At 42.9% G+C, this 27,042-nt stretch overlaps 2 protein-coding genes and 1 pseudogene across 3 annotated transcripts; 2 read left to right on the top strand and 1 right to left on the bottom strand.

The window, feature by feature from the left end:
* Nucleotides 1-1,350: 1,350 nt before the first annotated feature.
* Nucleotides 1,351-12,475, top strand: EXOC3L1 (exocyst complex component 3 like 1; the record flags this gene model as incomplete). The annotated part of the gene is made up of 13 exons (XM_081336077.1): nucleotides 1,351-1,393; nucleotides 2,117-2,277; nucleotides 2,601-2,820; nucleotides 3,918-4,593; nucleotides 4,853-4,970; nucleotides 6,634-6,759; nucleotides 6,908-7,008; nucleotides 7,345-7,455; nucleotides 7,580-7,721; nucleotides 8,576-8,701; nucleotides 10,183-10,338; nucleotides 11,101-11,225; nucleotides 12,289-12,475. 13 exons carry the CDS (start codon nucleotides 1,351-1,353, stop codon nucleotides 12,473-12,475), a joined length of 2,292 nt encoding a protein of 763 aa, XP_081192203.1.
* A 5,492-nt stretch (nucleotides 12,476-17,967) lies between these two features.
* On the bottom strand, nucleotides 17,968-19,228 carry LOC308672619 (leukotriene B4 receptor 1-like; annotated as a pseudogene). Its single transcript has one exon. The product of its transcript is annotated as a leukotriene B4 receptor 1-like (transcript).
* Nucleotides 19,229-19,919: 691 nt separating this feature from the next.
* On the top strand, nucleotides 19,920-26,686 carry CTRL (chymotrypsin like; the record flags this gene model as incomplete). The annotated part of the gene is made up of 7 exons (XM_081335666.1): nucleotides 19,920-20,079; nucleotides 20,892-20,995; nucleotides 22,875-22,954; nucleotides 24,194-24,275; nucleotides 24,738-24,914; nucleotides 25,045-25,230; nucleotides 26,525-26,686. The coding sequence occupies 7 exons, from the start codon at nucleotides 19,920-19,922 to the stop codon at nucleotides 26,684-26,686; spliced, it is 951 nt and encodes a 316-aa protein (XP_081191792.1).
* Between the last annotated feature and the right edge of the window lie 356 nt (nucleotides 26,687-27,042).

The raw sequence follows: 27,042 nt of genomic DNA, 5'->3' as shown, positions 1-27,042 counted from the left end.
TACATAAAATCTGGGAACAAATATCTTGGAACACACATTCTTCATAAGAAAATGTGCTTATTCCTGAGAAGTAGGCATACATAAGGGATGTTTCTACACTGGGCCAAAGTTGGCAGTGTAATTGACCAACTCTACCCTTGTAATTGAGTAATGCCATGACATTTTAACATTTTGAGTTGAATCTTCAGGTCCACGCTGATGAAGCTTCTTGGATGAGAAGCAAAATGTCTTCTTAATAACAACAACAACAATAATAAAGTTGGTAGTGACTTTGGAGATCATCTAGTAACGCCCTGCTCAGGCAGGAAATCCTACCGGGTAGGAAATCCTACCAGCCGGCTCAGGAATTCTGGGAGTTGAAGTCCACGAGTCATAAAAGAGCCAAGGTGGCCTACCCCTGTACCACTTCAGACAAATAGCTGTCCAGTCTTTTCTTAAAAACTTCCAGTGTTGGAGTCTTCTTCTATTCCAGTATTTGAGAGGCTGCCACAAAGAGGAGGGGTTCGATATATTTTCAAAAGCACCAGAAGGCAGGACAAGAAACAATGGATGGAAACTAATCAAGGAGAGGAGCAACCTGGAATTAAGGAGAAACTTCCTAAGAGTGAGGACAATTAACCAGTGGAACAGACGTGCCTTCAGATGTTGTGGGTGCTTCATCACTGGAGGTTTTTAAGAAGAGACAGGACAATCACTTGTCTGAAATGGTATAGGATCTCCTGCTTGAGCAGGGGGCTGGACTAGAAGACCTCCAAGATCCCTTCCAGCTCTATTCTGATTCTGGTTTTTCTTCTTCCTCCAGGAAAAAAAAAACATTCCAGTTGCCTTTTTGAAAAAAAAAAACCATCTTTGGAGGACATTTACATTTTTTTTTCTATTGATGCATTAGGTCAGCTCCAGAGTTGGCATCATCCAACGCACAGTCTCTAGAGTACTGTGTTAGTTGGCCTGAACGTTTAGAAATAAAACAAAATATTCATGAAGCAACTGCATCTACAGGCAGGGCCTGTGCCAAGCAGAATGAGAAAGATCTCTGGATCCTGGCAAAGGGGAGGCGTGGATGCTTGCTGTGGTCAAAAGCCAGCAGTGGCATTGATGGACAGAGCTATTTTGCGCTGCTTCATCTGCATTCCCAAAGAATGAAACTGACCGGTAGATTTACTCTTCCCCCCCCCCCCGCCTTCCTATTCCAACATCCTGAGTGTTTTTGCTTCAGTGTTACAGAGCAAACCCCCAAGGAGTAATGAGGAGTATTAACTGACGGAAACACTATTCACTGCCTCGGCTTCCTCTGCTCAGCCCCGTCCAGTCCTAAGCTTTGAACCAAGGTATCCTGCTGCAACTGAAGTCATGGGGATGTCTGCCGAGGAGAGCAGCAGCACCCGTCCCAGAGGTAAAAATTGAGAAATGAAGGTTGGGGTGTTTTTTTTAGGGGTAGCATGGGATATGTAACCCTTTCTACTAAGCAACAGCCAAATACGCAAGTCACCCATTTCTATCGATCTGCTTCTTTCTTGCTTTTATATGTTCCACAGCAGTAGCGGCAAAAGGATAATTTTATTCCGTACAGGGGGATGCAGGAACCCAATTCCCAAACTTCGTGGTTGGAGCCAGGACAAAAACAGGAATCTGATTTACGTTTGAACAGAAAGTTCAACCTATTTTAACCTGGCGACGTTCCACAAATCTCCTCCATCTCTCGCTTTTAAAATGTTGGTTTAGGGACAACTCAGCCTGAACAGGTCTTGATCAGCTTGGGTCATCCCAGATGTATTGACATCATCATTTAATTCTGCTTGGGAATCAGCTTGGCCATCCCGGTCCTGGGAGGCTGCATTTTCATTGCCTTCTTACCATGGTGGGAATAGTTAACAATCCTACAATCACTTTCTTCTCCCTCAAAGCCCCCTAAAAACACAGCCTCCTCTGTGTAGCAAGAACCCCTCCCGGAGGGATCTTTCATGTTTCAAGCTTAGGAACCAGAGCTAATGGTCGACCAGCTGCAAAGTTATGCATTCATTTCCTGTTTCCTTCCTGCATCCTTAGATGAAGCATTCCCGTCTGGTTAAAAACACACTGCCTGGAATTTTACTTCCTTTCATTGTTGTTGCCCTAGAGGGAGAATGGCCAGAGCTGGAAAAAGCAGAGAAGCTGGCAAGAGGGGCTGCCTTGAAGTGGGCATCTGGGGTGTTTAACCAACCAGACAAGCTGGATAGTCTTCCGCAGTACAAGATTCGAGAGATGCAGCGGAACAGGTTCATTGAATCCCGCCTAAAGGTAGGTAAGCGTCATGGGGTAATTTCATAAAGTCCAAGGGTCCTTGGTGGCCTCTGAGCTTGGTTGTTTTCTTGCGGACCTAACTAGATAACATCATCAGGGCTAGAGGGAGTAGGGTTTGTGGAGAGAAGGAAGAGGAGGAGGACTGCAGGGATCTTGGTGCTCTCTGACCTTCAGTGTTTTCTTGCAGAAGTTTCATTACCCAACTAGGTAACATTATCAGTGCTAGAAGTGGGGGAGAGGAGGAGGAGGAGGAGGAGGAGGAGGACTTACGGGAGTGGGGTTTGCACCTGTAATGACTTAACGCCTGGCTTTGCCTCTAGTCCACTGCTCAGTCCTATCTGGAAGGCATAAACACGGGCCTGGAGGACCTGCATTCTGCCCTCACTGATGTCCACCATGTTCAAGAAGAATTGGGGAGCATTCAGAAGGATCTCACGTCATGCCTCGATTCATTTCGGAGCTTACAGGAGCTACGAGAACTGGCCATGAAGCAAGACCAGCTGGAGGCAGTGGTCCAGATGTTGCCCCAGCTTTTCTCAGGTGACTTGCGCCTTGCGTTAGGCTGCTCCGAAATGCATTGCCAAATTTTATGGCAGACAGCCAGAGGTGAAGAATCCTTAACACAGAAGGACACACTCTGAATCTGTCCCTAGACCCCACGAAAACCTTAGATTTAATTCCAGAGCCCTTTTATGAATAGCCACCGAATTATGTATATGTTTGTCCCAGAAAGGGGAAAGTGTTAAGAACAGGGAGAACAGTCTTACTAATGGAATGTTATTATTACTTCAGCTTTAATTAAATGTCAGCAACATGAAATTTTATTCTTCTTTTGGCCCTAGCAACCTTTGGAGTGAGGCTCTTGATTCAAATGTGGACTTCAGTTCCCAAAAGTTTGCATAGGCATTGACTGCTTGCCCCAAACCAGGAATGGAAGTTTGTGTATTCCTAATTACATCTGAGTAGTTTTCACCCCAGCACAGTTTCTGGTTTTTTCCCCCTTGTTCTTTATTATTTTCATTGCTCTCTTGATCAGTACAAATTTAAGTACAATTTTGAAAGTATAAGAATGAATGTTCTACTGGAGCCCAATATTTTTATGCTGTCTTTATATCAAGATGTAAAAAAAAATATAACATGCAATTAAAGGGGCTATTTAATTGTGGGAAGCAGGCTGATTTTTTTTAATAATTTACAAAAAGAAATTCTAATTGCCTGCCACGAAGAAAATACAATATATTGTAGGAAACATCACAGTCAAAAAGTAGGCATAGAAGGAGGTTTCATGAACTCACCATTTGGTGACTTTGTAACTTCGTTTCAACAAATTATGGTTATTGATGGATTGATTTTTTTTATCCCATTTTTTTTTCTAAGGCAGGGGTGTCCAATCTTGGCAGCTTCAAGACTGCCTGTCTGGCTTGCGAATTCTGGGAGTTGAAATCTACAGTCTCAAAGTTGCCAAGGGTTAAGGTTGGACACCCCTGTTCTGTTGGATTGATGAAAGCATGTAGTTTTTCCTCTGCTCAGTGTACCAACCATTGTTCAATATTGTCTTCATTTCCTTTCCTTTTAGAGGTTTTGATTTGGAAAGCTTACGCTCAATCCCCCTCTCTCCTTTACTCTTCTCCCTGCAGTACCTCAACTCATTTCGGAAGCTTTCGATCTCTTACAAAGCCAGAACCTTTTGAAAGCTCATCTAGGGCTGATGGACTTGGAGAGCTTACGGGATAGCATCCTATCCCAGTTGCATAACCGCAACCTGCTCAGCTCCTTCAATCTGACCAGCATTGAATCCTACTTCGGAGGTCTCCTGGAACTGACCGATGCCTTGGCCCAGCATCTGTGGCACACTGTTGCCCATGCCACGAAATTGGTGTCAGAGGATCCATCCCTTTTTGTATCAGCTGTGCGGATCATTGAGAGAGAGGAAAGCATAGATGCCAACGTGCTGATGAGGGCCCAGCCTCATGGCTTCCTCCCACCGGGACGGCCAAAATGTTGGAGAAAGAAATTCTTCCAAGTCATTCAAGACACGATCGTAGCTTCCTATTTCCAGGCTGAGCCAAACAAGACTCAAGGCCAGCGGCTTAGTAGCCACTTGGCATCCTTGCAGAGTAGCATCCTAACTGAATTATGCAACGTGAAAGATTTGATGGTCCAGTGCTGCCCTCCTCATTACAACATCCTCACGGCCTTTGCCACCATGTTCCATCAAGGCCTAAGCAATCACCTACATCACATTCTTACCTGGGACCTAGACAAACAAGAGATCTTTGCTCTGCTCCACTGGGTAATCCATGTCTACCCAAGGTTGGTGGTGCTGTTAGCGGGTGCTGAAGGCCGTGAGCAAAGGCATTTCCATACTTTTTAGGAAGAAATTCTGGAAATGATATTGATGATTCTAACATCCATATATACGCAGAGTCCATTATGCCTCAGTAGAAGGAATCCAATATGGGTGCATGTTAGAATTTTACTCATGGTATATTCAATCCAGCCTGGCATGTTGCAGGAACGCTAAAAGCTCACTTCTGCATTTTTGTCCTGACTTTTCCCCTTTTTTTATCAGTTCTGAAATGATGTCTCACCCACATCTGCTTCCTGAAGTGGACGTCTCAGCCTTGGGTCCTATGCTTCCAGCAGATACAATAGGCTTTCTGGAAGAGTCTTACCTGGGGAAAGTACAGGTGAGTTAGAAGATCAGGGTCAGGGTTTTGAAAATCCAATTATCTTTGGGCACGGAAGGAGGTCTGAATGTCTTTAGCAGTGATTGAACTGGAGTCTGTGGGCTACTATGAGAAGGTAATCCAAAGTTTTAGGCAACTTCTTTTCCTGTACTACCTGGGATTGCTTTCCATTGGAGATGCTGAGCATACATTCTAAGATTCTCTATTATCTAACATCCAATTTTTTTACAACTCAACAATATTGCAGTTTAGAATAGAATAGAGCTGGAAGGGATCTTGGAGGCCTTCTAGTCCAGCCCTCCACTCATGCAGAAGAACCTATACCATCTCAGACAAGTGACTGTCTAGCCTCTTCTTAAAAATCTCCAGTAATGGAGCGCCCATGATTTCTGGGGGCAAGCTGTTCCACTGGTTGATTGTCCTCACTGTCAGGAAGTTTCTCCTTAATTCCAGGTTGCTTCTCTCTTTGATCAGTTTCCAACCATTGTTTCTCGTCCTGCCCTTTTTGGTGCTTTGGTGAATAACCTGACCCCCTCCTTTGTGGCAGCCCCTCAAATACTGGAATGCTGCTATCATGTCTCCCCTATTTCTTCTTTTCTTTAGACTAGCCAAACCCCAAGTCCTGCAGCCGTTGTTAGTATGTTTTAATCTCCAGGCTTTTGATCATCTTAGATGCTCTTCTCTGAATTTTTTCCGAACTCTCAACATCTTTTTTTGTGGTACGGTGACCAAAATTGGCTGCAGTATTCCAGGTGTGGTCTTACTAGGATTTTATAAAGCAGTACTAATACCTCACGTGATCTTGATTCTGTGTCTCTGTTTATACAACCTAGGATTGTATTAGCTTTTTTGCCTGCTGCTGCACACCGCTGGCTCATGGTTAAGTGATCGTCCACTTGGACTCCAAGGTCCCTCTGACAGTTACTGTTTTTAAGCCAGGTCTCGCCCAATCTGTACTTCTACCTTTGGTTTTTCCTGCCTAAATGTAAAACTTTGATCCTAACATTATCACAGGAGAAAGTTCAAATCCTCTTCAGGAATCTTGATTCAGACTCCAATTTGGAGGTTGACCTAATGGTGGAACACCAGCAGCCCCACCTGGGAGATGGGTTGAGTTTTGCAGCCGTTTTACTGCAATGGAGAAAACTGAAAACGGGAGATGGGAAGGTTGCAGCCAAGTCCAGGCACTACACTGTTTATGGCAGTTGAGAGCCAAGAGCCTTGGTGGAGCAGTGGGCTAATGCCTCCTTAAGTAACACCAGCTGCCTGCAATTAGTGCAGGTTCAAGTCCCACCAGGCTCAAGGTTGACTCAGCCTTCCATCCTTCCGAGGTAGGTAAAATGAGGACCCAGATTGTTGGGGGCAATTAAGCTGACTTTGTAATAATGCCGCTGGGGTGTGTGTGTGAAAGCCCTAATAAGCAGGCATATACATAGAACGAAGGCTACTGCTAAGCTTGTAAGCCGCCCTGAGTCTTTGGAGAAGGGTGGGATATAAATGGAATTAAAATAAATAAAATAAAAATAAAATAAATTTGAGTGGGTTTAAGCAGACCCAGTGAGACAAATGAATTGGAACAGGTGGAAGCTCCTAGAAGAGCCGGCCTTTTAGTTCATTTCAAAGGGTCAGGATTCCTGGATCCCGTTTTGTTTCCTTCCTCTAGGCTAGTATTGCAGAATGGTTGCAGAAGGCTCTAGAAATGGAGTTTGAGGAATGGCTTTGTGGAAAAGAACCCGAATCTGACTATCAAGGCTTCTTCCAGACCAATCTGCCTATCATTGCCATGAAGGTTAGGAGGAATTGGGGAGGCAAGGAGAAGATTTAGCTAACTGAACAAAGGAGATATCTTTAGTTGTAAAAGCTAAATCATGAGTTTGATTTCCCCATCTGTTCTTTCTCTCTCTCTCTCTCTGTCTCTTTCCCATTAAATGTCTCAGATGCTTGATGAAAACATTAAAGTGGTGTCACTCATCTCTGGGATTTTCCAGCAGAAAGTTCTCGAAATGGCTTTGGGAGAGTTGGAGGGCTTTTTGATCAGGTCAGTTTCACCGTGTACTCCAAACTAATTCCAAAAGACAGGATGGCCTGTCTACTACGAACTCAACACGGCAGGAGAAGGAGCTTTGGGCCCAGGCTGTAGACACATTTGAGCCGAATCAAGTCAAAAGTTCATTTCTGAACATTCTTGGTTCATAATTGGATCCATCTTGGTCCTGTCCACCATTAGGTCAGCTTATTGGTGGTTCTACAGCCGTGTGGGAAAGGGGGTTGACTTGCAAGCTGGAAGTAGGGTGACTACATGGATCATTCCATGCCCGCTATAACCTCTGGGTGAGCAAGGGCCCTATGATATATGTATCTTTCCTTTCTGCAGCCTGCATGAGAAACTGGTGGAATTTTGCAAAACACATCAGCAAGAGCCCATGGCATCTGCATACTACACAGCAAGATTGTTGTCCATGGTCAACAACTGCTTGGCTCTCAGGTATTCCCGAAGGCTGTTTCTGGTATTCTGTACTTGTCTCTCATTCCAGGCTCCATTTTCTTCATCTTCTTAGCCATCATCCAGAATGCTCCTTCTTAATTATTTCTCTTCACTTTGCTGGCAGCTCTTCCATCTCAGCCTTGTGTGCCAATGGGTTGCCATCTGAAGAGCCTGCCAGGATACTACCATCTCTACACACGGCCTTAGAGAAAACTCAGAAAAAGGCATGCCACCTTCTACTGGAGGAGATGCTCGCTGACTTGAAGGTACTCCTCATTCAGGATCATTGGGTGTGGTTTTGGCTTAGGGTGCTTGGAGAACCTAATTAACAGTGGTTATTCAATACGCCATGATCAAACAATTCATGGCTTAGCTTGCAACCTGAACCAGATTACTGATTGCTACATATCTGGCAAAAACAGAGCAGATTCCAGCTGCCTTGTTCAAATACACACCACCACTTGAGAAGCGAGAACTGCACCCTATATAGCACATAAGGCTGAAACAAAACAATGGTCAAAAGCTGTATTTCGCTGGATGTTGATATAAACAGTTCATCCAGTAAATCCTATGCATCTTATAACATAAAGGTGAAGTTTTCCCCTGTCCAGTCGTGTCTGACTCTAGTCTAGGAGGCTGTGCTCACCTCCGTTTCTTAGTCAAGGGAGCCAGCGTTGTCCGAAGGGAGCCGTTACCTTCCCACTGAAATGATACCTATTTATCTATGTGCATTTGCATGCTTTCAAATTGCTAAGTGGGCAGGAGCCGGGGCAAAGAACGGGAGCTCACCCTGTCTCACGATGCTTGGGTCTCAAACCCAGGCTGTCAGCTTTCCAGCTGACATGTTCAGCATCTCTTACGTTCTGAGCCATTGCGCCCCATTGTAATACAGATCAAGGCAAACCAATTGGTTTTTCTTCAGCATCTATGTTTGCAGATGTCCATACTGGTTGCTCTTTCTGAGTCTGCTCTTGCATCTGATGCTGACCGTGCTATTCTCAAATAGGTTAACTTTTATTTAAAAGCTACCAGAATTTTCTCTCTTTTGCTACTTGGCGTGCTGTTCTGAGCTCCTCTAAATAAGAGGAGAGAAGAGTCGGTCTCTTGTGGTCTGTTCCAGCCACTCTTTGCCCAGTTGCCCTCCCGCCAGTGGCTGCTGGATGACTTTCAGCTGACGAACAGCATCTGCGAGGTGATCGACAAACATGCGGATGGTTTCTGCAGAACTCACAAACCTAACAGCCTGGTAAGATCCTGGCCACCGCTGGGGGCATCAATGGTGGGGAAGATCGATCGACTCCTGAAAGTGTGAGCATCATTCTGAGGTCATCATAAGCCTAGATCAGTCTGTTACCAAAACAAGAGACAAAGGGAAACCATCATTCCCACCCAAAGAGATTCTAGACTGCTACGTGATGCGCATAGGAGAGAAAGAGGAATAAAAATATCACAGGACGCTGTCTTTAATCCTTCTAGATAGCCTTTTTCTCTATAAAATTGCATTCCTGCAAAGGTGATCTGTAAGATGCCATATGACAGATGGGATAAAAACAAACAGAGAGGAGCAGAGACAAAAGAACTTGGAAATCCCCTTTTTTCATCATTCCTTTCCCTCCACTTTTAGATAATCATTTTTCCCCCTCACACACTTCATTTTTCACACCCCCTTCTCTCTCACACCCAAGCTCTGCAGAGAGAAGTCATTCTTGATTGAGACCTACACTGATGACTTGCAGAAGATTACCTAAGTTTCAGTCAAACATCACACCTGATCTTAGCGTTGTAGGTGTCCATTTTGTTCTACCTGGGAGATGCCAAGACTGAAGCCAGAATCTTTTTCATACAAATCATTACCCTCAAGTATCTCTCTACTACTGGCAGTTCAGCCAGATGGACTGTTGGCTGGCTGGCTGGCTAGTTGTAGATGGAAGGGATTTAATTAGACATCTGGTGCACTGTGTAGTGATTACTACTATCATTTTGATTATTTTGGGTTTATTGCTTTTGCTGCATTGAGATAGATATAGAGAGCTAGGAATAGATAGATAGATAGATAAAATAGATGGATGGATGGATGGATGGATGGACGGGCGGGCGGGCGGGTGGGCAGGCAGGCAGGCAGGCAGGCAAATAGCTAATAGGCAAATAGCTGAGTCCCTCCGCAACTGAGAAAAGATTTTATCTGTTCTCAACATAAAAATATAATCAGCACTTTGAATTGACTGGGTTCCTACAAGAGTGGGAATTGTGAGATCCGTTCAAAAGAAGGTACCAACCAAGCTGAATCTGGACTCAACATCGTTTGACAGAATACCCATTCTTGCTTTCTCTGCATGTAACTCTGTACGTTAAACTTGCTTGAATCATTCACGTATGGCTTTTGTAGGTATTATCTTCAAAAGTATGTTTAGCACCCTTTAAAAACATCTGTGCAAAGCTTCCCATTGACTCAATGAGATCTGTTATGTCATGACTGTACAGTATATAAGTGGCTTTTGATAGTTCAGATGAAGAAGAGAAACTCTGAGCTAGTTAGGAAGGCATCACATTCAGTTTTCAGGTGGCCACGTCTCGTCCTACCCTCACCCCCACCAGTGAAGATTCCTAAGTTTCAGCTCATCACAATCCAAGTTAGTTAGTGAGGGCACGTATACTAACCAATTGGATTTCGGCCGTATCCACAAAACAGCATGCCTCGTTTTCCTTCTCCTTATAATGCCCACTCAGTACCTGCTGTCAGAAGCTGAGCACCTGGTCATGAACCAGTATGTGAAGTCCCTCTTACAGAAACGAATGACGTGTCGAACAGCCGAGGAGAGGAGTAAGATGTCCACAAGGATGCTGGAGGACACCGCTCAGCTGAAGGAACTCTTCTCTGCGCTGGTGAGAAAGAGGAGCAGAGAGGAAAAACTTCTCCAGGCTGGGTAGAAATACTGCAAAAAAAAGGGGTGGAAATCTCTGGGGAGAGGCAGTCTATTTTGACCAACCAAGGGTAAGGGGAAATGATTACTACAACTTGAGAGGCAACAAGCAGAAGGATTTTGCATGGTTTAATTATGCCCTCTTAAAAATAGACTAAAACTCAACACTGCAGTCTCATGCCCAGAAAACAGAAGTTTTAAGGTGATGCGGGGGAGAATTGCAAAATAATAATAATAATAATAATAATAATAATAATAATAATAATAATAATAATAATAATGGTTTGATTTATTAAATTTGTAGCCATTGCAATTAAATCAAAATGCAATCGAAAACTGGCAGCAGTTGGCATAGACCAAGAGAAACTATAATGAAGCATCCATGCTATGAAAACAGTCAACTAGAAAAAAAACATTTGTGACTCCAAATGTGTCTGATTATTTGTTTATTTGACGATCAAATAAATATAAATAAATATGTGCAATTTTACTTCTGGTTGAGTGTTTTTAATAGCATGAAAACTTTCTTGTAGTTTCTTTGGGTCTATTTATGCCAACAGCTGCCTGTCTTCCTTGATTGTATTTTTGCAAAAATGCAATTCTCTCCTACATCGTTTGGAAACGTCTGTTTTGTGGGTATGAAATTGCAGCGTCGAATTTTAATCTGTTTTAAAAGTAAGTGAATTTGTTGGTTTTGAGCTGCCGGGCTTTCCTTCCTTCCCAGGGCTTGGAGGAGGACAAACTGTCCCTCAAAGTCATTGCAGATCTGCAGCAGATCATCAGTGTCAAGGATCCTTCTATGCTTGGCCTGGAAGTGCTGGAATTCATGACAAAATATCCCGATATCAGGTAGGATGCCCAAGTTGTGAAAAAAGGATAATTTTCCATCTTTTAATTGCAACATCCTCTGGCATCAAGTCTGCATTTGGGGACTGGGTGAGAAACACAGACACTGCTATAATGTTCCTTTAACCCCCGATACTCAGGACCGTAGGGGTAATGAGGGATCACTAATGGTACTTGATTGTTTTATTTATCATGAAGTGTTATCATCTTTACATTTCCTTTTATATCTAGTATCATATCTATATTCCTTTTATATCTAGTATTATTAATACCTGGAAGTCATTAGAAAAGTCAGCTTGCAAACGGGTAAATATGTAGAATATCTGTGGAGTTTTTGGTGCTCTCAGAGCTTGAAGCTTTGTTCTCTGTTTATATACTGGTGAACACTCCCACCAACATTGGTAGGGCTAGCCACTGTACATGAACAGAGAGCACTCTTCTGGCAGTGAAGATGTTACCTAGCTGGGTAATGAAATGTCTGCAAGAAAACAACCAAGCCGTGGGACCATCCAGGATTTCACAGTCCAACGTTAAGCTATGAATACTCTCTTCTAGAAGTAAAATATCTTTCTGTCCTACTACTGTTCCATCCCTAATCAGAAAGTGAGAAGATTTTCCAGGAGTTTCCATTCAAGAGACTGAATGCACCCTATATTTTTGGGATCACGCAGGCCTTTGTAGTGTATCTAGATGGCAGGCTGGGGCTGGAGAAAAACCCACCCAGGAGAGAAAGCTGATAACAAATTAACTATCTGGCAGAGAAACGCCTTCTTCATTAATCTGCAGGCTTTCCTGCAGAGTTGACAGAAGAATAAACCAAAGAAAAAGCCACCTCCGTGTTTGTGTGTGTGTGTGTGTGTGTGTGTGTGTGTGTGTGTGTAATATCTCCGAGAGACTTCTCCCTTTGGGCCATCCCTCAGTGCTGCTTATGAGGTGGAGCATGATCCATACAAACTGACATGATAATAAGTTAGTTTTGAACTCTTTTCTCGTGTCTGCTGTAAAAAAACGGTAATCCGGTTATCCTTCTGGAACCTGTTTTTTTTTATTTTTCATTTTCCTCCAGTGAAGACCACATTTCCATGTTCTTGTACTTGCGGGGCGACATCTCTAAAGAAATCTGCAATCAGGTGCTGGGAGTCATGGTGAAAAATCCTCAGGTCCTACCGGAGAACTACGATCCCGTTTTCAGCAATATCTTGGTTCCTGCTCCGGAACTGCCCTTCTGCCTTGGCAAGTCCAAATGTGCCTGAGAGCTCCTATCTGTAGCTGGTGCCGATGCTGGCATTTGGCAGAATTAGCTTGCAATAACTGCATTCTAGCCACTGCACCACCGTGGCTCTTAGGACAGTACCTTCACCACTACATCACATTAATGTTTGGGCTATGAAGCAAATCCTGGCTTAATGTCACCTCTGAGCTTCTGTTGCTGAACAGGGACTAAGTCTTCTTAGTACAGTATCATGCCTTAACCCCTAAAGTACATTAGTTTTGAATTTTTGGTCAATATACTGTGGAGTATTAGGCTGGTTAAGCAAGCAGGGGCTTAAAGGTTGAGAACTAAAACAATCTAATTTTATCCGGAGAAACCAGATACTGAATATACTCATGAATAAGCCGGATATTTTAGATTCTAAAATACAGCCAAGATGGGCTTATATGCAAGCATAGACAATGCTAGTTTTTCCCCCAGCAAAAGCTGCTGCTTCTCAAAATAAGGTCACAATCCACACAAGATCCACCCGGAAGTCTTGTCACCCAGCTGCAAGTCCTCAAGGCTTTTCCCTTGGGATCTGTAGTGGAAAAAAAGGAAGGACAAATCCAACTGATTAAGGGAATCACAGGTGTGGGATTGCGGAAAGTTTCTCAATGCAACAAAGAAAGAAAAATAGTCACAGAAATAAACACAGAGGCTGAGAGTTGGAAGCAGGTTTTTTTTAAAAATAATAATAAAAATATTTATTAAAATAATCAAACAGGCTTTACTCAAGGGAAGGTTTTTGAGCTGGTCGTTCGGAATCATTTGACACAAAAGGGAGATTGGATGAAAAAATGCCAGTTTGAGTTATTGTATCTCTTAAATTATTTTTGATCAGCCCAGCTTGGGTTATTGTATCTCTTACTGTATCTCTTAAAGGGGGGCATGACAGCTCATGGGTTAAAGATACTAAGCTTGTCGGCTGAAAAGCTGACAGCCCAGGTTTGAGATCCGAGCACCGGGCAACAGGGTGATCTCCCATTACTTGCCCCGGTTCCTGCCCACCTAGCAGTTTGAAAGCATGCCAACAGGAGTAGATAAATAGGTGCCACTTTGATGGGAAGATAACAGCGCTGCCTTCGCTTCAGTGTATAGTCATGCTGGCCACATGAACACACATGTGTCTTCAGACAACACTAGGAAACGGAGATGAGCACCATCTCCTATAGTCAGGCACGACTGGTCACCTTAACAGAACAGAATAATAGAGTTGGAAGGGACCTTGGAGGTCTTCTAGTCCAACCCCATGCTCAGGCAGGAATCCCTATACCATTTCAGACAAAATGGTTGTCCAATCTCTTCTTAAAAACTTCCAGGGTTGGAGCACCCACAACTTCTGCAGGCAAGGAGTTCCACTGATTGATTGTTCTCACTGTCAGAAAATTTCTCCTTGGTTCTAGGTTGCTTCTCTCCTTGATTAGTTTCCATCCGTTGCTTCTTGTCCTGCCTTCAGGTGCTTTGGAGAATAGCTTGACTCCCTCTTCTTTGGGGCAACCCTTAGATATCTTTACCTTTACCTCTTATAAGAAAACCTGTAAATTAGTAAGTTCAAAGCTTGGGGCCAGATGTAATTGAATAGGGAAAAGATCCTATAGCTGGTATTTTGGATTGAGAGCTCTACCTCTTACATTGCTACATTCCTGGCAAATGCTTCACCGGCAAGAAAGCATCCAGTCCGGATCTTATTAAGAGGTATGCAAACCACCGGATCTTATTAAGAGTATGCAAACCACCAGCACTCCAGGCCTTAAGGGAGATAGACAATCCAACTCTCTTTTTGTCTCATGACTATCACTCCCCATTCTCCGCACTGCAATGCTGAAATTCAGCTTCTTTGCTGGACAGAGTTGAAAATAAATAGTGTTTTGGCATTAATGACGAAACAACTGCCATCAAGCCAGAGTTTATCAAGTTAGTCTTGTAACTGCAATTAGTCTATATGCTGACTTGCAGATCTAGAACTTCTAAAGAGTCTTGCAAAAGAAAAAGAACCGTGTGAAAGAAACTCTTTTGCAATTGTTCGTAATGCAGAGTTGGGAAACGCTTCCTCAGCCTCTTTCTAATACTTTCGCCCTGGCTATATTAAACCTTTGAGACAGACTTCACTGTTTATCCTATTACGTGCAATAATTTTGGAGTAAAAGAGTTCCTCTGAGTCATACTGTACCAGCAACACATCATACGTGTTCCCAATCACCTACTGTCACAAATATTCTTCTAAGCAAGTTTTTAGACTGGGGAAGGGAGGAGAAGCCCTTGGTGGTTCCTCACTGTCCCATTATCACCTTGAATATTATAAATGGGGGGGGGGGGAAGAGTTACTGGGTTCATAGAGCATTTTTGCCTGCTTTGACTCAGCTGGGAGAGAGACTCAGCTTTTCCATATGTACTAAATTCTTCTACCCACTAAGTTAGGATGTGCTTGAAACTGCATCACAAGCATAGGTACATGAAGTCAAGAATATACGATTTAAACTGAGATGACAATACAGCGTGGGAACTATCCAGAGAAAAGAAATATTTGGGGGAATATTAAAAACGCAGAATATATTTTCCCAAAGAAATAGTGGAGAAGATCTTTTAAAAGGCAGACACTTCTACACACACACACACACACACACACACACACACACACACACACAGCCAGACAACTCAGTGAAAACCAGCTTTTAGAAATGCAGATGTAATAATCCATTCAGGAAAGTTGGAGCTCTCCAGCTAGCAGCTGAAGAGATCAGGAAGACAAAGATCCTGAAAATCTACATATCCCGCCCAAACTCTTAAGACAGGACATAATAGGACTAACCCACCACCATCAGAATACCAGAAAGGCACACTCAGACTCAGGTCAAAGTTCATGACACAGGAACAACTCCAAGAAGGTATAAAAACCCATTCCCTACTACATGTACTCTCTTTTTATTTCCAGAGCCATCTTTCTGTCTGGCTCTCCTCTTCAATAAACTATAACCTTCTTTCTAAAGCAATTGCCATGTATAATAATAATAATAATAATAATAATAATAATAATAATAATAATAATAATAATAATAATAATAATAATAATAATAATAATAATAATGATGATGATGATGATGAAGAAGAGGAGGAGGAGGAACCTTGGAGGTCATCTAATCCAACCTCCTGCTCAGGCAGGAAACCCTATACCATTTCAGACAAATGGCTGTCCAGTCTCTTCTTAAAGATTTCCAGTGTTGGAGCATTCATAGCTTCTGGAGGCAGGTTGTTCAACTGGTTAATTGTTCTGTCAGGAAGTTTCTCCTTAGTTCTACGTTGCTTCTCTCCTTGATTAGTTTCCTTCCGTTGCATCTTGTCCTGCCTTTAGGTGCTTTGGAGAATAGCTTGACTCCCTCTTCTTTGGGGCAGCCCCTGAGATATTGGAACACTGCTAGCATGTCACCCCTCGTCCTTCTCTTCGTTAAACAATCCCGGCTTGGCTTGGACCCTGATTAAGACTTTTCCTTCAACAACAGGCACATGCAAAAAGACATAAGAGCAGCTTTGATGGATCAGAGCAAAGGCTAATCTGGACTACTTCTGTGTTCCTTAATGACCAAATAGATGCCTAGGAGAAACCAACCAAGGGACATAATGTCCTACCACTCATGTTCCCCATCAACTGTTATCAAGAACTGTGTGTCCTCTTGTACTGAAAATAATCTATGGTCATCCTAGCTACTAGCCATAGAAAGCCTTAAGCTCAGGTAATCACTAGCAACTGCAATCCATGAATTTGATAAGAGGCATCAACAGAAGAGTCTAGTGCAGGGGTGTCAAACTCAATTTCATTGAGGGCCGCATCAGCATTGCGGTTGCCCTCAGGGGGCCGGGTGGGTATGGCCAGGGTGGGTGTGGCCTACTGGGTGGGCGTGGCTAAAGTGCTTATGGCCTACTGGGTGGGCGTGGCCAGCTCTGCATCGTTCGCATCAAGGGTGCCTGTGGGGGCCTGGGCAGGAGTGGGACAGATCTGAGGGTCTCTGGCAGGAGGAGGGTCTCTGGGCCAGGGCCAAGGCAGAGGGGGCCGTTCCCTCACTGTTTCCAGGATGGCTTCACGGGCCGCACGAAACCACTTCGCGGGCTGGATCTGGCCCCCGGGCCTTGTGTTTGACATGTCTGGTCTAGTGTGATTTTTGTACACATATTTTTCAGACAAGTAGTAACTGAATTGTGTTCCATTCTGCTTCCAATTGCAGTAGCCAACTTGATTTTCTGGGACAGCCATATTTGCTATATTCCATATACTGTGGGAAACAATTTGGGGCACTTATTAACGGTTAGCAGCAGCCCCACTGTTAGTCACTAGCTGCTTTTTACATCCATTCTTTGTAATTGTTCAAAGTGTTGCAGAGTTAAAATAATAGACCCTCTCATAAATAAAATACCGAGCATGAATTGTCTTGATAAGCAGGAAGAAAGCAAACAACAGTTGGAACTGGGTTAAAATGTTTTAATTAACTATTTCGAAGACTTAGTGAAATGGATTTGGCTCCAGAGATTATAAATATCAAGAAAACTGGTTAGCCAATCCTCTCTATTAACCACCACTGTTTTCCAAACCACCAACAAGAAAAAAAACAGATTCTTGCTGTATACGCATTGCAGAAGTAAGGTAGGAAATTTGACCACAAAAGATGCATTTTTCAGGAAGTGTTTGCAAGATCCTTATACCTTATCAGATTTTTATCGGATTCTTTGCAGATGGTAATATTACCACTCAAGGGGAATTCAACAAATGCACGGAAGTGGTTCATCTCACATTGATCTGATCCACATTAAGATATGGTTTTGTGTAGCCACGCACGAGTCACTGAAGAAATTCATACATTGCACTAATCTATAATCTTATTTGAGGTTGGGACCGCATGGTGTGTGAACTCAACCATCGTGGCTTAATAAGTTGCATGACTCAACTAATTGTGACAAACCCTGCAAAAATAAACCATGGCTTGGCTGGAAGGACAAACCATGTGTTTCTCCTTCAACTTTTCATTGAAAGTTGAAGAAAGATTAGAAGGTTTTACTTCAGTGTTTCTATTAAATACTTTACCAGCAACACATCATACTTGTTCCCAATCACCTACTGTCACAAATATTCTTCTAATCAGGTTTTCAGGCTGGGGAGGGGAGGAAGAACCCTTGGTAGTTCCTGTGTCCCATTATCACCTTGAATATTATAAATGGGGGTGGGGGAAGGGGATGAGTTACTGTGTTCATAGAGCATCTTTGTCTGCTTTGACTCAGCTGGGAGACCCTTTCCCTATGAACTAAATTCCTTTTGTTATTGATAAGCCACAAATTAATTCAAGATTAATTAAGCAGATAAGTCGGGATAATGACCTAAGGTTTGTTTGTGTGTCTCTTTCTATCTGAATAAGGTCTAACCACAGTTAGGTTAGACTTGGATACAGTAAGCCATAAGAAACAAACATTACTAATTCCTTCTATAGGATTGGTCTGAGGGGAGGAGTAGAGCAATATAACTACTTGGGGAAAACAAATGAAATAATAATAATGAAACAAGACACACAGGAGAAAATAAAACCACCCAAAATTGCTATCATGGAATTGCCAATATTCCCAACTAAAACAGTTCTCTGAAGACCTTTGTTCTCACCTCACTTTCTCTGTCCTCAACATCTATAAAATCTTCTCTTATAGTCCTTTCTAGATGCAACCATTACATTCAACTCAGAAAATAAAGAGTTTACTATCCAATTTGCTCCCGGCTGTTCTTGAACTACAAAGTCTGCATGGAAACAGTACTGTCCTTGGTTCATTTTTCCTCGGTGTCATTGCGCAGTTTTTCAAATAATTTGGCAAAATTAGTCTCGCGTAGCCCCCCACGGAAACTCCGTGCTGCAAAGGCATAGAGAATAGGGTTGAGGCAGCTGCTTAAAAAGGCCACCGACCCATGAATGTTGGTTAAAATTTTAATGGACTCAAGTAAGTCCTGGCTGACCTTGGGCTTGGCATGCCTCAAGAGCAACGCAGAGATGGTGATGAGGTTTAAGATGTGATAAGGAAGCCAGCAAACAAAGAAGGCTCCGACTACTGCAGCGATCAGCTTCCCGGTTTTCATTTCCTTGTGGTTTTTCAGAGTCCGAATCTTCCTTGCCACATAGGTGTAGCAGACTGCCAGCACGGCAAAAGGGATCACAAAGCCAAACAGTGTCTCTGCTATGTTAACCGCAAGGCGCTGGTTCTCAGTGTCATAAAATTCATCCGAGCATTTTCCTTTAGGCATCTCTCGGGCTGAGAATACCAAGGACGGGCATGAGAGAACCCCTCCTAGCAACCAAATGGCTAGCATTATCGCATGCACCTCCCTCGGCTTCTGCCATCTTTGGGAAGCAAGTGGGAGGACCACCACCGCAAAGCGGTGGAGGCTCATCAACGTGATGGAGAAGACGCTGGTGTGGACTGCCACATACACAAGGTACAAGAGGAACCGGCACAATAAGTCCCCAAAAACCCAACCTTTGACAAAATAGTAAGTCCAGAAAGGCACAGTCAGCATTACCATTAAGTCAGCCACAGCTAAGTTCAGGATGAGGGCAATGGTGAATGAGCGCTGGGGGAATTTGGAAAGGACGGTCCAGAACACAAGAGCATTGCCAGGAGCCCCAATCAGGAAGCATATGGTGAGGAACACGGTTGGAATCACTTTGCCCTCCAGAGCTTCCGTAGTCTGGTTGGCTGGTGCCCCGGTGGCTTGAAGGAGGCTCATCGTGAGTCCAATATAGTCTTATATAAAGGTAAGACAGCTTCAGGGCAAATGTACAGGATCACCACTGAGTCAGTAAGATTCCTCAAGAAGAAGAAGATCTCTTTGGCAAGGGCCGGTTTCCTTTAAAAAGAGGATTTTTTTTAAAAAAACAACAACACACTCATACTAGGACATCTCGATTGGTTTTGCAAAAGACATACATGAGCAATAGGTTTTCTCTCTCCGGCCCACTTCCTTTCAGAGAATGCTTGCCTATGGCCCAATTCCTAAAAGGTTGAGTAAGGGTTCTGTTTTGAGGTCTGCGGTGGCATCACCAGGAAAGCAAGTCTACAGAATGGAGCTAAATCACAGGCAAGAACACACGGTGTTCCCAGAAAGGGCCCCAGTTAGAGACTCCAGATTTCCTGGAGAAAGGGTGATAAGATTTTAAGGGAGACCCCGGGGAAAGAAGCGAAGGCTTAGAAATGGTTGGGTGAAAGGAAGACGGGGGTGATTAGGCCAAGCCTGAAACTTTACCAACGGCCCATACAGAGCTGTTGTTCAGCTTGAAAGGAAGAAAGAAAAAACCGTTATGGGAAACAGGTGTTATTTGCAAACTCTGTGGCACTGTTGGTGAAACGTCCTTGACAAGACACCTGCGTCATGCAACCAAAGCTAAATTTACTCTGCTCCTACTATCATCAATCCAAGGATGAGGGGAGGGGAAGTCAACTACACCTGGCAAAGCGCCACGGGCCAGAGCAATAAAAACCTAGCAGCACCCGGTGACCTAAAGCTCCTGGGAGTAGCAACCAAAATGACTTTTCTGTGGGTGGCTCTTACTTCCTTAGTACTCCTTGATGTTGCCTGTGGTGAGTAAAGCATGTGTTGCCTTTCTAGGTTGGTTGGTTGGTTACTTTCTATTCTTTCATCACGACTGATGGAGCATGCAATTCCTATGGGGGGCAGCATGCTAAATTCTTTGCTTGCAACACATTACGCACAAGCACACAACACACATTGCCTAATTCGCAGGCCTGCTTGCACAAAGGTCTTCCGTGCAAAAAAGAGCAACAGGGTGGGAAAGGGAGAGTGCTTCCAGCTACAACTCCGGGGTGGGGGGGTGGATCAGGGTTCTGGTATTCTTCTTCAAAGAAGAACTGTGAATGATGTCAAGGAGGCATCCAGGTAGTTTCCTGGCAGTTAAAACAGCCCTGCCATTGCCTCCCTTGGATTGCTTTTTCCAACTCCACCAGTTCCTTTATTTATTCCTCTGCTATCTAATGTTATATGTAGACCATCATAGGATTAAATGTATAGGAAGCAATGTCAAGGATAGTTCATTTAGATTGAAATGGACATTCACGCAGAGTTAAATCAAGTCTACTTTTCCCCTACTTTGGTCCTGCAAATTTTCAGAATGTGGGCCCTGCCACAGGCATCCAACCCCAAAGGCCAGTTAGGGCATTCTCAACTTGAAAAATAAAAGTGCCCCTATTCTGTAGCCTAATGGGTAACCACCAATCATTTGCCCGTAGCTGTTGGTTCCTCTGAGCTTGTCAAGAGTAGGCAACAAGGGAACAAATATGAACAATCCTCCCCGAGCTTCTTGTCTATCACAGAAGGCTACTCAGTCCAGACCTGAGATACTTAACAGATTCACTCTCCCTTTGTCTTTTCATAGGTTGTGGGAATCCATCCATTAAACCCAATGTGAAAGCCTCAGAAAGAATTATCAATGGGGTTAATGCCATTCCTGGTTCTTGGCCCTGGCAAGTCTCGCTGCAGGTAAGGACATCCCCCTTGGTCCCTCTTAGGTCAGTAGTGAGGGGGGGGATCCAAGATGCTGAACTGCATTTTAGACACAGCAGGCAAGTTGAACCTGCCTGAGGGCCCTGGAATGGAAGAAGATAGAGGTTGAACACCAGGTTCGGTGTGAAGTGCATCACAATAAAGTACATTGTCTATGTTAGACGGTAGAGCGGCATGGTGACGTCCACCTCCCCCTTAGAAGGTTGAGAGTTCAACCTTAGGTAGTGGCAGATGTTTTTCTCCTAAGGCACAAAGAAAGAAATATCTGCTGTGAACTGCTGGGTAGGCGTCAGGAAGGGCATCCAGCTATTAAATGCTCAACTCCATTCAATCATCCCGTCTCTACCCAAATAGGAACTAGTAAAGGTAAAAGTAAAGGTTCCCCCGCACATGCGTGCTAGTCGTTTCCGACTCTAGGGGCCGGTGCTCATCTCCATTTCAAAGCTGAAGAGCCAGCGCTTGTCCGAGGACGTCTCCGTGGTCATGTGGCCGGCATGACTAGATGCCAAAGGCGCACGGAACGCTGTTACCTTCCCACCGTAGTGGTCCCTATTTTTCTACTTGCATTTTTACGTGCTTTCGAACTGCTAGGTTGGCAGAAGCTGGGACCAGTAACAGGCGCTCACTCTGCTACGCGGCACTCGGGATTCGACCCGCCAAACTGCCAACCTTCTGATCGACAAGCTCAGCGTCCTAACCCACTGAGCCACCGCATCCCTTCTTAAATAGGAACTACAGGGTCATAAAAAAGGAGAAGGTGCTAGTATAAAAGGACAAGCTTGGAGCCTCCTTAGAAGGGCGTAATGTCAAGTCCATCCATAATTCAGTCACTCCATGTGGTTGTCAAATCCTACATTCCTGCAGTAGAGGTTGTGTTGTAATTTGCATTGCTTTTGCATAGTCTATAACTACAAACCCATGGGCCTTGTGGCTCCTGTGATCTTCTAGGGAGGAGCCCAATGGTCATTGTGGGGTGCATACCAAGAAGGCACACTCCACTGTTTGGGCCCCTTCCTTAAATGGGTATTTTCCTTACAACAGTCCTTGAAGTGGGAAAAAGACGCCGCAGGTCTACAAATCCCAGTTTAAACTCTGGATTGTTTCAGTAAGTTTGTCACTCGTAAAAATAAACCAGCAATTGGACAAGAGGAGTTTGGAATAACAAAACTATCCTTTTAAGACATAATATTAGTGCATGGGTGAGAATAGGGTAGGGTGGACTTGAGGCCGCCCCAGAATGTTGTAGTATTCCTACATTTTTTTAAATATGGAAATCTCAGCTTTGCTGATCTTCAGAACGTATGCAGGCACTTGTACACATCCTTCCCATATAAAAATATTCACCAGAATTCCTGAAATTTTTTTAAAAATGTAAATAAACTGGGTTTTTTAATATATATATATATATATATATATATCAAAGATTACTTACTTTTCTTTGTTTTACAAACTTTTTTTTTTTTTAAAAAATAATTTATACTATTTGTATGCAACTTTTAGTACTGTACGTTCATTTTTGTATTCCTGGTAGAGTGTGTTGGATTTTTTGAAGACAGATTTAGACAGGTTTACTTGCGGCTACTCTGCATCCAAAGTGAGAAGAATGCTCAAATTAAGTGCCAACAGGACCTGGGCTTTAGAATTCCTTTGTATCCATACTTGGGACTTGTTCAGGTTGGAAAAGGTGAACTGCAGACTGTTTTTTTCCTGTTCTGTTTAGTTCAGTCCTCAAAGAAACAAAGGGGGGAAGCAAAGAAGGAAAAATAAGGAATGTGTTTTGCCCAACAGCCTGTTTTCTTGATGCATTTTACCCTTCGTGCATTTCAAATCTGTGCTATTTGATTTTTTTTTCTAGACTAGCTCAGGTAGCCATTTTTGTGGTGGTTCCCTGATAAATCAGAATTGGGTTGTTACTGCTGCTCACTGCAATGTGAGGTAAGTAAATCCTTTCCATGTTCTTGTTATATTGATCACGTCCTAGAAGCACCATGTTTCATCCTTATTTGGAATAATAATAATAATAATAATAATAATAATAATAATAATAATAATAATAATAATAATAATAATAATAATAATAATAATAATAATAAGAAGAAGAAGAAGAAGAAGAAGAAGAAGAAGAAGAAGAAGTAGTAGTAGTAGTAGTTGGAAGGGACCTAGGAGGTAATCTAGTCCAACCCCCTGCTCAGGCAGGAAACCCTATACCATTTCAGGCAAATGGCTGTCCAGTCTCTTCTTAACGTTGCCAAATTTGGACACCCCCTGCTCTAAGATTTTATCCCTCCCATAAAAGTGAGAGAATTCTAGCCATGAAAAGACCACTCCTTTGACTTCTGTACATGAAAAGGTCTTATTTAATCATCTCTTTCCCCATCGATATCTCCAAATGATTCTATCCCTTTTCTGAATTACTGAGTCAACAAAATGGTCTGAGATTCAAGAGTCTGAATCTCAATAGAGGCTATCTATTTATTACGTATTTATGATTTAAGACCTATCACTTTGGTTTTTTATGTGTGAATACTGAGAACTTATCCACCAGGGATAAATTCCTTGTGTGTCCAATCACATTTGGCCAATATTCTATTCTATTCTATTCTATTCTATTCTATTCTATTCTATTCTATTCTATTCTATTCTATTCTATTCTATTCTATTCTATTCTATTCTATTCTATTCTATTCTATTCTATTCTATTCTTTCCATTTCTCTATTCTATTCTATTCTATTCTATTTCCATTTCTCTATTCTATTCCATTCCATTCCATTCCATTCCATTCCATTCCATTCCATTCTATTCTATTCTATTCTATTCTATTCTATTCTATTCTATTCTATTCTATTCTATTCTATTCTATTCTATTCTTTCCATTTCCCTATCCTATCCTATCCTATCCTATCCTATCCTATCCTATCCTATCCTATCCTATCCTATCCTATCCTATCCTATCCTATCCTATCCTATCCTATCCGAATTTTCTATATTCCCTTTTGTTCTATTTTCTATCCTGTCCTATCCTATTTTCTTTAGCCCGCCTCTTTCTGCTCCAGTACTAAGGGACTGAGTTATAGTATGTCTCAATGCTACATTCAGTTCAGCCGCATGCATGCATCAGAGAGAAAAAGGTCACAATAGAACGTTAGACATGGTTTGCGTTTTTATTTCTCTAGAGCGGGAACACATGTTGCTTACTTTGGACTGCATAACAGATACGCTACTGGTGCGCCAGCCCAAAGACGATCCATAACCAAGGTGAGCAGCTCATTTGGGACCACATCCAAATGACCAAAGTATTGATGCTCATCCCGCAGAGCTATGCAACCCCTTAGTGGCGGATGTCATGACAGTTATGCTAAGCCATGGTTTGTTGGCCTATTTTGTTCACTATACATTTAAGTTATAAAATCTGGTTTGCAAATTACAATGGTTGGCTTTCCTAAGTCTTATTTTCTTTCTCCTTATTACTTATTTTCTTTTGGAGATTCTTAACAAAGGAAAAGATAGCACTCGCACAATCTGTGATTTTTAAATTAAGATCTGAAGGCGATATACGGAAACCAGATATATTTCCATTCAGAAATATCAGCAGTTGTCAAGTCTTGCATAATCGTATTGCTGATAATCTTGGTACTGGGATGGAAAAAGCTCTCAAGAAGCTGCCAGGGAGCGATGGACTTCTAAGATCTTAAATCCAGCAGAGGCTAATCTTTTAAGGTTTCTCCCTCCACTCCTGATGTTTTCCAGGTGATCACCAATCCTTCCTGGGACCCTTACAAAATAAATAATGACGTTGCCCTACTGAAGCTTTCTTCTCCAGTGAAGCTGAGCACTTATGTGTCTCCGGTCTGTCTGGCTTCTTCCAATGAGGTCTTACCCGCAGGTTTAAAGTGTGCCACAACTGGTTGGGGACGGGACAAACTCTCTTGTAAGTGACCGTTTGGAATCAGGTAGGCTGAGAAAAACCAAAACACAAAGCGAAGACACCCAGCCTGCCTTCTTTAATTCAGTCTGACAATTCCAGCCGGTTGCTTCCTCCCCACTGATTTCTTTTTTTCTTTCTTTCTTTCTGACAGCAAATGAACCTGCAGTCATATTGCAGCAAGTCTCTCTTCCCCTGGTGCCGGTAAACGAGTGCCAGAAACAACACTCCAACCCTATCACCACTTCTATGATATGTGCTGGTGGAGCCGGTTCCACGTCTTGCCATGTAAGGTTCTCTGTAAAAAGCAGGGGGCTGGACTAGATGACCTCCAAGATCCCTTCCAACATTATATTATTATTATTATTATTATTATTATTATTATTATTATTATTATTATTATTATTATTATTATTATTATTATTATTATTACATGAAACTCAGTCAACTGAATACTCAAATTGACTGGCACTAATGGTTGCTGCCAGCATCATCCTAGGTATCAACCAGGTACCTCCTTAAAATGTAAGATGTTCCGAGTAGCGCAGTTTTTTGTAGCTTTGCTGGAGTTATTGCAGGAAGCTGCAATTTCTTGATGCATTTTGCGAAGTTTTTGGACATAGTTCCCAGTGACCTGATGACGATGGGTATCACGGTTACACGTTTCATCCATAATCACGCAATTTCAATGGCCAGGTCGCGGTATTTCATAATTTTTTCCAGTTCTTTTTCTTCGACTCTGGCATCTCCTGGTACAGCGATATCAATCAGCTGTACGCTTCGGTTTTCTACGACTGCGATATCTGACATTATTATTATATTATATTATTATTATTATTATTATATTACTATTATTATTATTATTATTAGGTTGATCAGGGCAGTGTATTAAACTCTGAGAGGGAGCTTCTTGGTGTCCAGCCATGGATTTATTTTGGCAAGGTAGAGAAATGCACCCAGTAATATTCTTTAGGTTTTCACTCCTTCGGCCCTATTGGAGGTCTTAAGAGTTCCACTCACTGAAAGAATACCGGAGTGACAATCATGATCTAAAGATAAGGCCCTGAAGAGTTTCAAAGGTTGTTTTTTTTTTTTAAAAAAAAAGATCAAATTAATCTCCTTTGGGTTGAGGTCAACTCCTGGTGGCATCAAGGACTCGCCTATGTAATTTTCTTGGCAGCCAAACACAAATGGTTGGCCACTGCTGCCTTCTTCCAGGATGCTATTTCGGCGTCCCAGTCTAGCTGCAATGCTTGGTTTCCCCAGAGGCCTCTTATTCAAATACAAGTTGGGCCGTCTATGGAGATTCTCAGTCATCCAGGTCACGTTTGTCCCAAGAGTGCTTTTTCAACAGGCAGCCGGACTTGTTGTTTTTCCTTGAAGACATTTTGCTTCCCATCCAAGAAACTTCTTGGATGAAAAGCAAAAGGTCTTCAAGGAAAAAGCAAAGAAAGTCCAGTTGCCTTTTGAAAAAACACCTTTGGGACAAATTGGGCTCCACGTTGGTTAATTTTTCTGACCCCAGGCAGGAAAAAAAAAGGTTTTTCTTAAAAGCATTTGCTTTCCTTTCCTTTCCATTTAGGGTGATTCTGGTGGCCCTCTGGTATGCCAGAAAGGCTCCACTTGGTACCTGATTGGGATCGTCTCCTGGGGAAGCCCCAGCTGTAACGTCCGGACTCCTGCTGTGTATACCCGAGTCTCCAAATTCCGCAACTGGATCGATCAAGTAGTAGCTAGAAACTGATGACCTCCCTGGGAGACCCAAGCCAAACGGTGTCACTGGGGCTCCCCCCAACGAAGGAAATATATTAACATACATTCTAGCAGCTGAGAGATGGAAAATAAAAAACACACATCACTTTTCATTTCAAAGGGGAAAAAAAATCTTCCTCCAACGATCTTCTGTCATAATAAAAGGAAGCAGACTACAGGCAATCCTCGTGTTACGATGGTTGACTTAGCGACCGTTCAAAGTTGTGACAAAACACCCTCCAATACTTACGACCCAGTCCTGGGGTTACAAATGTTGCACCACCACAGCGGTGGTTCACCCTTACGAGTGATCGTAGAGGCACTGCAACATTCGTCCTGCCTATTGCC

This window comes from Vipera berus (assembly GCF_964194415.1).
Source record: "Vipera berus genome assembly, chromosome: 10".
NCBI lineage: Eukaryota > Metazoa > Chordata > Lepidosauria > Squamata > Viperidae > Vipera > Vipera berus.
Note: the sequence above shows the minus strand (reverse complement) of the source record. Positions and strands in the feature narration are given on the sequence as shown.